General features: G+C 40.2%; 1 protein-coding gene across 1 annotated transcript in view; it reads left to right on the forward strand.

Moving 5' to 3' along the window:
- The window catches only part of ANK3 (ankyrin 3), a 337,518-nt gene that overhangs the window by 189,778 nt on the left and 132,765 nt on the right, over positions 1-14,975 (forward strand). The window contains exons 15-18 of the mRNA XM_082643157.1: positions 1,419-1,517; positions 1,804-1,902; positions 8,141-8,338; positions 13,314-13,412. Of these exons, the coding sequence (XP_082499283.1) occupies positions 1,419-1,517; positions 1,804-1,902; positions 8,141-8,338; positions 13,314-13,412 (495 nt within the window). The remainder of the gene's footprint in view (positions 1-1,418; positions 1,518-1,803; positions 1,903-8,140; positions 8,339-13,313; positions 13,413-14,975) is intronic.

Raw genomic sequence — 14,975 nt, forward strand, 5'->3', positions numbered from 1 at the left:
TGTGTATGTCTTACATTTCTCAGTACATTATCTTCTAATGAAACCTTATTGATGTCTGGAGTCAGATATTTCTTGCAAGTTATTTGATAGATTTAAAGGGTGCTTTAAAAACACAGCCACAGATTTCTGTTGCTGAGGCCAGGTATACAAACCACATTATCAAAGCTCAGTTGGTTAATGCTTTTATAATACTTTCAAAGCAGGAGGTGGATTTTTCTTGGTTTGTTGTTGCTGCTTTTTTTGTTCTTGTTGTTTTCTTTTCTGATTTATAGGTTTTGGTTTTTTTTTTTAATCTCAGCTCTGATGCCTTACAGTAATAACCCACCACACAGTTGCTTTTCAAGTGCAGAATGCAAAATTTAGAGCTCATTTTTCTTCGATCCTACATAAGCTAGCAAGTGTGATAGCAGGATGAATTGGCCCATGGCATGTCTTAGAAAGCTAGAAATTGGTGTTACACCCTTTTTTAGACGCAGAGAAGAAGCATTAATGTGTCATCAATGCAGAAGATAATTACAGTGATTACAAATACTTGGAAAACTATCTGAACCAATGATGACTTTCTCCAAATTCACCCCCTGTGATTCTTTAGGCTCTTCAGTAGACATGCAAGTTCCTGGATCTCATTTAACATGTGAAACAGAGGAATGGGTGATGGGGTTTTGAGTGTCCCGGCCTTTCCACCATACGAGCTGCCCACTGACTCTAACTGCCATGGAGTCAAATATGTTGACGACCCTCTAATCCCTGCCTTGTGCTTGGGGCCCTACCTGTGCATGGTGACTGACCGGTTGATACCCAGATCCTTGTAAGAGTTGGAAGCAAGAAGAAGGAGCTGCTCAACTCTCAGTATCCAACTCTCACCTATTTATTGAGATAGAACCCTGTGTTATTGTTCAGTTCACCTGTGGTGGCTAAAGTGTAAGAATCTCTGACTCCTACCCCTTAGGACTGGGTCATACATACAGATGTGTGTATACGTGTGGCAGTAAAGAAAGGGGAAGAGAAAGGCTCCAATCTGGTGATGTGGGAGGTTATGGGAGGTCCAGACTTGTCCTAGATTTTTCTAAGCCCTCCAAATCCAAATTGGGCCTGGACCCTATAACCTATTCTTCCCACAATGTGAAATCCCCAAATGACCCTAGAATAAGCCCCAGATCCAGCTTTCCAACTTCATCCTTGTCAGATACCTGACTAGTCCCAGGATGAGTGTCTTGTGGCCAAGCCAACAGAAAGAGAAAGATTAAATATGCTGCTCATCTTTGTTGAAAAGGGGACTCTTTAACTGTTATCTACCAGCCTTGGTCCTTAAATACAGGCTTAACTGTTCTTCACCATTAGAATAATGCCTCAGTTCTAGAAAAGTGATGCCTTTGTATCATTTCTATTATTCATTATTTTTATGTTTATCTTTTCAGAAAGGATTTACTCCTCTTCATGTGGCAGCAAAATATGGGAAGCTTGAAGTAGCCAGTCTCCTGCTACAGAAAAGTGCATCTCCAGATGCTGCTGGGAAGGTATGGGGTCATCGGCCAACTTGTAACAGGCCACTCCCATGATAACAAAAAACAAGCACTTGCTAACATTCACCAACAGCCACCTAAATTATAACTAATCCATATTTAAGTCTCATAGGATGAAGATGACTGAGAAATAGGAGGTGAAAGCTGGGGTCCAAGTGTTGTGGAAACTGGAATGTAAACTACACTGTGTGTTGTATCCAATCTAGTCCCATCTCCTAAATCTAGGCCTCTGACATTAAGGCACTTTGACACTGGTTGTTGTTTCTGCACGTGTTTTCAGAGCGGGCTAACTCCACTGCATGTAGCTGCACATTACGATAATCAGAAAGTGGCCCTTCTGCTTCTGGACCAAGGAGCCTCGCCCCACGCGGCTGCAAAGGTACCTATAATTTGATAGCATGAGGAGACTGACGGGCAGTCTCTATATGTATATTTACTTTGGCTTCATCTGTATCACCCTCCTAGTTTAGGCATCACTTAAAGATCATGGAAATATAAGTGCCTTAGGAAATCTGTGCCTTCAGCTATTTAGTCAACTCCTGTGGTGGATGCTCAATAAATATTTACTTGTCCATTGATATTCCTTGAAAATCCAGGACATCCTGGAGCCTGAGGAAAATCCAGGAAAAAAAGTTGAAGTCCTCTTTAGCCAGACTAAAAACATAAGACAGCCAGAGGGAGTAAGAAAGTTCTCATTTGTCAAAGTTATAAAATATGTGTTACATTTTCCTGGCCATAAAACATTGCCTTCAAGTGGTTTATGTGTGCTTAATAAGTTGAGAGGTTTTGCTCATGTGTTGTTATTATTGCTAAGGAGAATCTTTATTCTTTTTTTTTAATTTATTTTATTGAAGTATAGTTGATTTACAATGTCATGTTAATTTCTGCTGTACAGCAAAGTGAATCAGTTATACAGATATATACATTCCTTTTCATATTCTTTTCTATTATGGTTCATCACAGCATATAGACTATAATTCCCTGTGCTATACAGTAGGAGAATCTTATTCTTATTGTTAGGTCTTTTTTTTTTTTTTTTTTGCGGTACGCGGGCCTCTCACTGTTGTGGCCTCTCCCGTTGCGGAGCACAGGCTCCGGACGCGCAGGCTCAGCAACCATGGCTCACGGGCCCAGCCACTCCACGGCACGTGGGATCTTCCCAGACCGGGGCACGAACCCGCGTCCCCTGCATCGGCAGGCGGACTCTCAACCACTGCGCCACCAGGGAAGCCCCGTTAGGTCATTTTTGACTGGTAGATAACAGAGATTTCTCAGAAAAGAGATACTTAGAGTGAATGGCTTTCTTATGACTCTGGTATTCTGACTTGAGAAGCAAATCATAAAGTTTATTTAAAGATAGGTTAGCATAGTGCTGTTGGTTTAATGAGTTCGCTATTGTTGAGCAGGTAGCTATGATCAGAGAGCACTGGAATGATACAGAGCACAATCTAAATGCTATCCCATTCTTTTCCTAAATACTGTTGGTTGAAGGAACTTTTAGCATCCCTCCGGCTTTTTATATTTGTTTAGCTCTTCCATTTGGGGGCAGCTATAGTGTTCTCCTTTAAACTTAGTGTTTAGAGCAAATCTCTTATACACACAAATCAAAGAATTTGGGCTATTCTAAATTACTTTGGATACTTTCAGAGATAAAGTTTTCAGGTACTTTCTCCATTTAGAGAGTATGTGATCTTTGAAAGCTATTTCTCTTCAGAATCTTTTTTCCTGTATTTCTCCATCATCTCCTGCCCCATCGTCTTCAGAATTGTACCCAGTGAAATCTACAATTCAAAATCAAGCCCCCAAACTTGCTTTTCATCTAAGAGCAGCTTTTTCCCATAATTTCTAGCCCTGACATTCTTTCTATCATAAAGCCATCCCTTGACTTTTGAAAAAAACTTTATTTAAAAAAAAAATGAATAGCAGCATTATTCACAATAGCCAAAGTGTAGAAGCAACCCAAGTGTCCATGGAAGCATGAATGGGTAAAGCAAATGTAGTCTATACATGCAATGGAATATTATTCAGTCTTAAGAAGGAAGGGAATTCTGACACATGCTATGACATGAATGAACCTCAGAGATACTATGCTGAATGAAATAAGCCCGGCCTATCAAAGGACAAATACTGTATGATTTCATGTGGAGACACAATGTAGGATGCTGGTTGCCAGGGGCTGAGGGAAGGAAAGAATGGGGAGTTAGTGTTGAATAGGTAGAGTTTCAGTTTAGAGGTGGATGGTGGTAATGAACAGAGAACATTGTGAATGTACTTCATGCCATTGACTGTACACTTAAATGGTAAGTTTTATGTAATGTGTATTTTAGTACAAGTTTTAAAATGAGAAAAATTTACAATGAAATTTAATAGTTGTCCATTTTATTAGTTTATTTTCATATCCCTTTAAGCCTGGGCCACTTTTCTTACGTTATAAATATCCTCAGGTTCATGGCAGGCAACCAGTAAATAATAAGTGAACTATTCATTCCTCACATGAGAGTAATGATTTTGTCATAACTAGTGCTAAGTAGTTTAGAATTGACAAAAGTCATAAATAAGTGAAACAAAATGAGTCCAATCCACCTTTTCATCCACAAATAACTCTGAAAAAGGCCAATAGTTGATATATTTGTAGTTGATTTTCAGCTTCGTATTTGTCCAACAAGACTTCACGGTTCCCTATCTGCAAAACATCTTTGACAAAGAGTCAAAAAGCAGTTCTTTAACAGCCCTTTGGCCTTCAGCATATCTTTTACAGTCAATTGAACACAGGCTTTTCTAAGAGGACATTCATTCTCATTCCCATAGCGCAGTTGCCTCCATAAGAGCTCCGTAAGAGTCTCTGTATGCCATGTCTGACATATGTCCAACCACCCCCACTTTCTGAGGCCGTGGTCCTGGTCAGGAGCTTTTTCTAGACTTTGCTCATGAGCGAGGCCAGTTCTATCAGTTAGGGTTTGGTTCACCTGGTAGAAAAAAGACCTAGCTACGGTGGATTAAACTGATGAGGTTCTATTTTTTCTCTTGTCATAACCAGTCTGGAGGTAGGCAGGTGTTGTTGCTGGTTCAGTGTTTCCAGAGTGCTAAAGAAAATTTCCTGTGATTTTTGGGGTCTTTCTTCCAGCTATTGTCGCTCAGGCTGCCAGGTAGTAAAGAAAGTCAGATGCAGGTAGCCCACAGGGGAAGCTCTTACTGTTCAGGCAGGCCCCCTTGGAGGGCCTGTCACATATAGGTAGGATGGGTTTTCATAGGGACTAAACTTTTTTAAACAAAATTAAATTTGTTTTGTCATTTTTTTCTGATTTCTTTAAACTGAATAGGACATCGCAAAAGAAGAACAGTGGGTTGGAAGAAGGTAGAAGAGTAATATTTGAAAAGCAGACTGATAAATGTGCCTTCATAACGTGGCATTAAGTACCCTAATCACCAGTAGGATGGATTGAGAAAACACAACGTTAAAAAATAAAAATAAAAAAGAGGAAGAAGAAGAAAGAAAGTCCGACAGCAGGGCATTGCCAGAAGCTCCACCCAGCCATTTCTCCTTACATCTCATTGGCCACTTCTTTCTGCAAGGGAAGCTGGGAAATGTAGTTTTAAGCAGGGCACAACACCAAAGGTTCTTTTATTAAGGAAGGAAGGAGAATGGATATAGGGTAGGCAAATAACCTTCTTTCCTCTAGGGAGGCTACAGCATTTCTGAATTCAGGTAGTGGTGAGAAAGGAGGGAAAAAAACTGAACAGAGCTAAGCATGCCTGTGGATATGACAGACAGCCGTGCCTTCCATGCTACCTCTTCCTTATTCACATGATTGCTTCTTGGAATACATGATGCTTTCTTGTTGCCCTTTCTTCCCTTTTGTAGAATTGCGGGCATATTTTCTTACCCACGTGTGCCCTAGAAACACGATGTGACTTTAGCTAATGGAAGAGGAAGGAGGGTGCTGAAAGACTAGATGGGCTTCTCTAATCCATTTTAGCCAGATCTATTTCCTGAGGCAGGACACTGTGCTGGAAAGAGGATTGGCTTGAGTTCAGGAATAACCTGGGCACAGTTTGTGGAAGGGTTAGTGAGCCTTAACTTACTATTTGTCAGGTTTCTCTTTCATAAGCTGTACAGTATCTGTTGGCATGGATCAGTAGAGATTGTGAAGGTTTGGGGGAAAAATATAAAGTACAGTGTAAATATATTACTTTTAATAATTTCAAATTACATCTGCTCTTGTTTTTAATCTTGAAATGCAAAAGGACACATGGCATGCACTTTGTCCTCTACATCAAGAGGAAAAAAGTATTGATTGAGATTATTCTCTAGTGCAGTCTCTCACTATTTTATGTCTCTTCTGATAAATGTATCTGTCTCCTTTAGTATGGCAAGTAAGAATCCATTAACTTTCTAGAAATTAGAAAGAGGTTAGGAAATTTAGAAAATTTTATTATAGGTCTCAAGATAAACTACTTGTTTATTATTCGAAATATCTCTTAAGTCTTTCTGAGATGAACTAGCCATTCTGAAATAATACCCTAAATTGTTTTTCCCTTGCTTTATACTTTCCTTTGTATCTCAGGTAAGGAGCTCAGAATAAACCCCTCAGTAATAATGAGTAACTTGTCTGGAATTGGCATGCATTACACAGATGTCAGAGCTTCTCTGTTTTTTAAGAATCAATGATTTCTTGGTGGAATTAAAAGTAATCAAGAGGATTGTCACATCTCAGGGGATAATGACTTACCTCTAGAGGTTGAGAAGTTACTGACTGATAAGATGCATGATTAGAAGCTGCGCTCTGACTTTATCTTGCCTTTACCACTCTAATTAGCTCGTGTTAAGAGTCTTGACTAATCAGGTTTCCTAGCACTGCTTTGTGAATTTTCCCTTTTATTCAGGGGTGGGGATGGTAGTAAAACAGCTCACCCCCTCCTGTCACTCACTGTAGAGTTGGGCTCAATCCAAAGATCTGCATTAGGCTCTGAAGACGATCTCTTTAGGGTGTGTCTGAGCAGAGGGCCAAATGCTTCTGAGGTCAGCTGGGGTTTCCAGATGGCAATAGGTCGAAACTAAAAATAGTCGAAAAATAGTCGAAACTAAAAATCTTCTACCCTGGCCCATCCTGTTCGGCAGAGGCTGGTTTCAGAAGTCTGGAAGTGGCATTTCCACTTTCTTCAGTTGATATCCAGCAGCCTTAATTCTTCTAGAATCAATTATAGAAAGAATGTTTGTCAAGTGAGCAATGCTGTCACAGTAGAACATACCACTGACATAAACATGAAGGTTAATTACAGTAGGCTGGTCGACCGGTAGCCCCCCACTGCCCTCTGAGTTGTTTCTGACCCATCCTTATGGCTTGGAAAGATTGAGACTGATCTGTTGTCCAGATTTGGATCATATTCCCAAATATAAATCCTATTTGTATTTTATAAACTCGAATTATTCTTTTTTCTTTCTATTTTCTTTCTCTAAATCCTCTTGTCTATACCAAAAAAAAAAAATTCTAGCTTTTCATTGGCATTTTTTATGTAATTAGATTCAGGCCCATGTCAAAATGTAATCTTGCATTCCTCTTAAATGACTGTGAGTCAGGACAGGGTTCCCTAAGGCAGGGGACCTTTTTTCTTAGGACAGAGGACTCTGAGGGCTCCTGAAGCAGCTTATTAACAATTTGTCAAAGGAATTTTGGTTCCTTCCACCTCTGAGCCTCAGAAATCAACCAAGAGAAGGATCCCAGAATGTTCTGAAAGCTCTAGTAAGCTTGACCCAAATCTAAGGATTTGCCAGTCATTGCCAGGCTCTAGAGATACAAAGACAAATGTGGCACAATACTTGCCGTTAACAAATCTGCATTTTAGTAGGAGGAGACAGATATATGCAGAAGAGTGCCACTAAACATCTCCGGGATTTTAACTGGAGTCAGCCAAGTGAGGGGCAGGTATAAGAGTGGAAGGGGAGGTAAAACACTTCATGGGGGTGTGACCCTTGAGCTGAACCTTCAAATGAAAGATGCTGGTCCCAAGGGCATGTTGGAGAAAAGCATTCTTGGTAGAGTAAGGCAAGACAGAAACATGAGCCATATGTTGTTTGGGGACCAGTCTAGCTGAAGCATGACTGGAGTTTCATAAAAGAGGCAATCAGAATGGCAAATGGGAGTAGATTACAGTATCTTGAGTACCATGAAAATTAAAAATTTCAACTTGTAAGCAATAGGCTAGTATAGGGATTTTAAAGGTTGAATAATGGCTCGGAACCTGCCCCGGTGGTACCATTTGTTTGTTTCCTAGTTGGGTTTCCTCTCATTCCTGATATATAAGGCAAGTAATTATTGAGCACCTACTAACACAACTACCTGTGCTAGGGAGTGGTACCATCCGTTTGTAAAACCACTGGTACCCTGACTCTTTTGCATTAAACTCTCTATAGTACGTTTTCCCTATTTAGGGATGTGGGAGATATGAGGGCACTATGTTAATAGCACTTCTTGATTTCTCCGTGTTGGCTTACTTGCTAATGATTTTTTTAAACCATCAAAGAAAATCACTAGAAAGGGAAGCATACTATTTGAAAATGCACTGCACACATTTTTATCTTGTGACTGGGCATGTGACCAAGTGATTTCTGTTGACAGAATGGTTATACACCACTGCACATTGCTGCCAAAAAGAACCAGATGGACATAGCAACAACTCTGCTGGAATATGGTGCTGATGCAAACGCAGTTACCCGGCAAGGAATTGCTTCTGTCCATCTTGCAGCTCAGGAAGGACATGTGGACATGGTGTCACTGCTCCTCAGCAGAAATGCTAATGTGAACTTGAGCAATAAGGTAACCTTTTTTTTTTTTCCCTCTGCAAAGCATACAGCGCAACAAAACCTCACCTTCAAAAGATCACTAAGAAGTCATGAAAAATTCAGGTCAAATAGAAAGTGCAAAGTGTAGTATGCACAAAAGTATGTACCAAAATGTTATTTATCATAGGGAAAACTTGAAAAAAATCTGTTTAAACAATAAGAGAATGTTAAGTCAATAACTGCAAAGTCATACTGGTGAGTAACATAGAGCCATAAAAATGAGGTCCACAAAATTGTTCTAGTAATGTGAAGTTTTGTTATAATGTAAAGTCAAAGGGCAACCAGAACATAGTAAATAAGAAGTTGTAGGTTGTAAATAAAAAGTTGTAAGTTGATCTCTGCCACAGACATTTGGGGGATACCTACTGCCTGTCCCAGTTTTAAGTCCTAGGTTACAAAAAGAAACTGGAAACAGGTCTGCCTTCAGAGAGTTCATTTTAATAACAGAAATTTAGAGTATCTGTCTTACTCCATAGATCAAAAGGTTAGTCTCTGTAGGTAAATTGGCAGTGCCAGGGAACTTTTTAAGTCTCTGTTCCCAGAAGTCTTCAAACTCCCCTGACCTCACATTCGACATCCCCATGGTTAGTGAAGAGCTTTGTGAAAGTCCAGCCCACAGTTACCCAGAGACATGTTAAGGAGGTCACTGCCTCCACTGTTTATAGCAGAGAATTTGGGTTTGCTGACCTGCTTATTAATACCTGAGTCTGAGATGTGCCCAAAATACAAGACAGATATTCCTTAGTCTTCAGATTTTAAAAAACCTGCAAGAGTGTCCCCAAATTCCTGATAATCCAAACTCCCTGTTATTTAGCTTCTCCTCTACAGGATGGTGATGGCACACCTGTGACATTTCTCAGCCATAGCTCAGATATTGGAGTAGAATTTCAAGATAGCAGTAGTTTTATGGCAATGAATAATAAGTAGTTTAAATATTTTAATATATGTGGCCTGTGTTTTGTAATCACAGAGGTTTTGAATTTCCTGGGTATGAATCCTAAATCTGACTCCTACTCGACGTGTAACTTGATTGGACAAGTTATGTGACGTCTCTGAGCCTCAGTTTCATTCTCTAATAAACAAAGACAACAGTATTTACTTCCCAGATGTCAGGAAGATGAACTAACATTCAGCACCTTCTTCTAAGTAGAAAAAGAATAGTTGTCTTAATTTTAGACTTTTCACAGTTTGGGGAAAAGTTTACTCTGCACTAATCTGATTTCCCAAGGTGGTAATTTAACAAATTCTATAAACCAAAAGACATACGTAAGAGAATAGGAAAACCTCTTTTCAGTTTTAGTGTCTTGAAAATCCTTTGTGATCATTGCAAACCAAACACAGTTTTCATTCTTTTTTCTCGTGTACTGATTTGCTTTTCTCGTATCTTTCTTTTTAAACATTCCTTTGGAATGTATGCCTCAGCATTAACAGGAATCACGAAGCAATTTCAAATAGTCATTATAATCAGGATTTGTTTGAGCCGTTGAATTTCTAAGGTTCATATACTAATATATAGACCAGCCTTATAATAGTTTGCTGCAAAATTCAACCTGTCTTAATGAGATGGAGGACGTGGCCTTCTCAAATTGAAGCACATTCTGGCATCCATTAGTGTATATTTTCTTAGGAGCCCAGAATATTATATCTCATTAATTCTCCCAGAGACAATACAAACCTGAACAATTGGTTAACAGGTGAACATTTTCTATAGGTTTGACACCAAAGTACTGTGTAATAAACATTTTTTTCCTTTAAATTCCTTTAGCTAACCAATGGCAATATACATATTTAGCCTTGAATTCACCTTAAAATCATTTTTTTAAAAATTAGGCTGAGAACACTTCAGAAAGAATTTCTCAGTGTCTACTTTGGTAGACTAGAGGGAGATCAGCCAAGGGAATTCTGAGGACCAAAAGACATAGGAAACCAAGGAAGCCTGGAAATGTCCAGCCACCTTCCTGAACAAACTCTACATAAGCAAATATATCACCAAGGAAATTCCCATTAGCACACTGTACTTAAGGAACTTTCAAGAACTTCACAGTACCTAGAAATGGTCTAATAAGAAGGCATTTGTAAGCCTTTGCTTTCTTTCTCAGTAGTCATTTTCTGTATCAAGTATTAAATAAGTTCCAGTGTGAAAACAGAAAATCAGCAGAGCTCTATTCAATAAGGACTCTGACAGGTTTTCGGTCCATTTTTCCTAAGCTGCCAGAGTTTTAAACATCAGTTACTCTCTCTCCACCCCTTCCCGCTTCCCCATCCCCCTTCCCCATTTCACACTAGACTTTATTTCCTTGCTAAACAATGAATATTAAAAGAAAGATTTAGCTTTCGTGAAAAGTATTATTGAACCAAACACTTTATTGTTTTTTTTTTTTTTTTTTTTTTTTTTTTTTTGCTGTACGCGGGCCTCTCACTGCTGTGGCCTCTCCCGTTGCGGAGCACAGGCTCCGGACACACAGGCTCCGCGGCCATGGCTCGCGGGCCCAGCCGCTCCGCGGCATGTGGGATCTTCCGGGATCGGGGCACGAACCCGTGTCCCCTGCATCGGCAGGCGGACTCTCAACCACTGCGCCACCAGGGAAGCCCTATTGTTTTCACTTATTTCTTTTCCTGCTATTCACCAGCAGTTCCCAGAATTTTTAAGAAAAAGAGCCCACGAACCTAAGTTTCTGCCGAAGTACTAGTGTTTGATCTGATGCAATTTTGCTTTTGACGTTCCCACTTTCCCACACGAATTTTGCAGACCACAAGTAGCTATATTTCTTTACACAGCTAATAGAATACAAAGCAGAGCTGTTGCTATTCCAAGTTGGTGGTATTCTCTCTGTGCCCCATACATGCCATTTTTAAAATGAGCCATGCTCAAAACCTTTATAAAAGGTTAATAGATAACTTCTGAACTCACACAGGGGTGTATTAACCATCACATTTTGTTTTTTAAATCATGAATGTAAAAATAATTTTTTCTTTATTTAATTTATACTATTTTACCAAAAGATGCTTGCTTTTTCCTCTGACTCAGTCGATTAGTGGGTGGATTAAACGCTAGATACTCGACTGGTTATACAAGGATTAAAGGCACAGTAGATGCCTCAAGAAGCTCACAGTGGTTTGAAGAATACAGACAAGAAAAGAGTTTAAATGCAGGATTATGATGCTCTCGACAGAAGTGAGCACGTAGGTGGTTCGCACGTAAATAATAACAGTGAAGCCTTTTTCGAGACCAGGGGAGAGAGAGGGAAGCCCAGGAAAGCTGGAGGTGACTCCAGGCCAAAGGTTCAGTGGGCAGCATGAATGTCCACGGGGGAACGCGAGAAAGTAGGGCACCAGCCACAGTATATTCCCCCAGCTGTGCTGAGAACCACTCAGTAAAGTTCTTCAGAAGGTTTGGCAAGTCTCAAACTTAGAATAGGGGATTGTGACACTTTTACAGAATGTTACAGCTGCAAATATCTGTTGCCTCTAAAGTGGAACGTGGAACATTGTTCTATGATTATGTCAGTGTTTGGGTGGTGCCAGTTTCGGCCCCAGGCTTATTTTTCTTGGATTTCAAGTGAAGGCACCAGTCCTCCTTTTCCTATTTCCTCTTTTATTCAGTCTGGGTGAGCTTCTTTCCAAAAGTCTGTAAACAGTATTAGAAAGTCAAGAGTGGGGCCTCCCTGGTGGCGCAGTGGTTGAGAGTCCGCCTGCCGATGCAGGGGATACGGGTTCGTGCCCCGGTCTGGGAGGATCCCATATGCCGCGGAGCGGCTGGGCCCGTGAGCCATGGCCGCTGGGCCTGCGCATCCGGAGCCTGTGCTCCGCAACGGGGGAGGCCACAACAGTGAGAGGCCCGCATACCGCAAAAAAAAAAAAAAAAAAAAAAAGAAAGTCAAGAGTGAATGACTCTTCCTGAGTCCTGTCATTAGTTTGATGGAATAGCAACCCCTAAATAAATACTGTTCAGCATCTCGAGGGTTCTGTGCCCTTCCTGATGCTGCTTTTGGTTCACGCCTTTCCTCTGACAAATAGGACAGGTGGATGGCCTTGCTACACAGATGCGGAGGAGGAGAAAGAAGGCCGTTAGAACTCAAGACATTAACTTGTGTGCTCATAATGGATGAAAGAAAAGAATCTGGACCCACTTATACCAGCTTACTTTCTCTTAAATGTTATTTATGAAAAATACAGCTACAGAGGACTTTTAAACCAGGGTGCAGTCTTAGTGATTCTTTTCTTGGCCATTGGGATAACCACAGAGCCTGTCCATTCTGTGGTAGAGTCAATTTCAAGTATCTAGTCTCATTAAATGACCTGGAAATTTTCATGAGATAGCCTTCATATTACATTCTCATGAGACAGCATTTATATTACATTTCACAGACCATTTTTCCTACCCAGAAGCAACATAGAGGAAACATTTGTCAGCCTTGGGTATTAATATTTAATGGAGAAAATGGTATCATCATATGTCAGTATTCAATTTATAAACAGTTTTTCTTTTAATAAATTTTTCTAAAGCTAGTAATGCATTGGTAGTGTGTTAGAATTCTTGCATAATTTTGTAAAAAAGTAAAGAGACTTATTTTTAAAAAGTGAACACTGAAGTACATAAGAGGAAAATGATATAATGTCTGGGATTTGCTTTAAAATACTTCCGCAAAGCAAAGAACAAACAGGAAGTAGGGCTGGATGAAGCAAACGTAGGAAAACCTTAATAATTGCTGCATCTGTGATCAGTACACGAGGTTCAGCCCATTCCCTCCATTTTTGAGGATGTTTGAAATTTTTCATTAAGCCTGCAGATAACCGTGTTGTCACATGCTAGTATATAAACTTATTCCATAGATTTTTTTAAACATAGAAATTGTAGACTTACTCTTCTTGAAGTCCTCAATTGTTTCTCCAGCACGCCTGTGTGTCCTCCATCCCTCCTGTAAGATGACCACTTTCATCTTTTGCAGAGTGGCCTGACCCCACTCCATTTGGCTGCTCAAGAAGATAGAGTGAATGTGGCCGAAGTCCTAGCAAACCAGGGGGCACACGTGGACGTCCAGACAAAGGTACACAAAAAGACTGTGCCCATCCAGAGTGTCATTGTGACTCCTTCCTTGTATGGAAGAAGTACAGTTTTCTAGGGGGAAAAATAAATCTTCCATCATATCTTTTATACTCAGTATTTCAAACGTGTATCTGTACAAGGGACACCAGTGTCTCTGGTTGTGGTGTCCCAGGTGCCTTTTTTTTTTTAATTTATTTATTTTTATTTATGGTTGTGTTGGGTCTTCGTTTCTGTGCAAGGGCTTTCTCTAGTTGTGGCAAGCAGGGGCCACTCTTCATCGCGGTGCGTGGGCCTCTCACCATCGCGGCCTCTGTTGTTGTGGAGCACAGGCTCCAGACGCACAGGCTCAGTAGCTGTGGCTCACAGGTCTAGTTGCTCTGCAGCATGTGGGATCCTCCCAGACCAGGGCTCGAACCCGTGTCCCCTGCATTAGCAGGCAGATTCTCAACCACTGCGCCACCAGGGAAGCCCTCCCAGGTGCTTTTACCTTTACTGGCCTGAATACTTTATGTAGCTGCATATTGCTGCCTCCTGTGTTAATGCAATTTATTAATCCTTGTTACAACACATCTGCCCATCAAGGGCAGAGTGTGAAAGCTTGTACCTTTTTTAATTTTTGTGACTGAGTTTTAAGAAATGCATACAGAAAAATTTGTCAGTAATTGATGACTTCTAACTTTGTTCAGGTATAGTCTATGGAAGAGGATACATTAAGTTTTATTCAACTACTACTCACTTGCTAAATTTCTTATGGTGTATATGATCGCTAGCAACTCCTTCCCTCTCTCAGCCAAAATAGTTATCTTTTCAAAAAGAAATTTCTGATTAATCTCATAGAATGCCACCATTTCAAACTCACATAAGACAAATGGATGTTTTGTGTCATCATCAAAGATAGGACTTAATATCAGTCTTTCTCTGAATATTTTATTTCAGCACTTAATTTTGTTACTCTTCATATCAAACTTGTATCTACTTCAAAATGTAACTTTGTTTCTGTGTGTCACATTTTTGACACAAAAATGAATACTTGTTAACTATTATACTGTGAATACGAACATTTTTGTGTATAATATAGATGGATTCTGAGGTGTGTGGACAGATATTGAAGATATTAGTAACATAGAAGGGTCACCAGGAATTAGCCAGGTAAAAAAGTATTGCAGACATCAGAATCAGGCTGGATTTACGGGACGAGCACAGGAAGCAGCCCTGAGTAGACTACACCCTTTGCACAGTGTTCTGACTCTCTAGGGCTGTGGCTTCTCCACCCATACTGCGTTCTATTAGAAAGAATCTGCCCAAAAGAGATGTGACCAGGCAAGATCCTGTATGCTTTTTAAACTCTGTATTAAAATAGTGAAGCACATATAAGGGTCCCTGGCTGAGATAGTCCTAGATAGAGCTGTGACCCAGGTAGCCTCCCTCACTCCCATTTCTGAAATGCATCGTGCCCTTCAAGTCCCCATGGCCTCTTTGATAGCCTAAGTGCCCAGTTCTCTCTATTCTGTTTCTTTCCAAATTTTTCATTCTAAAAGAACCCCTTAGCCCTGAATGCCTTCCT

This window comes from Mesoplodon mirus, assembly GCF_964341445.2.
Source record: "Mesoplodon mirus genome assembly, chromosome: 2".
NCBI lineage: Eukaryota > Metazoa > Chordata > Mammalia > Artiodactyla > Ziphiidae > Mesoplodon > Mesoplodon mirus.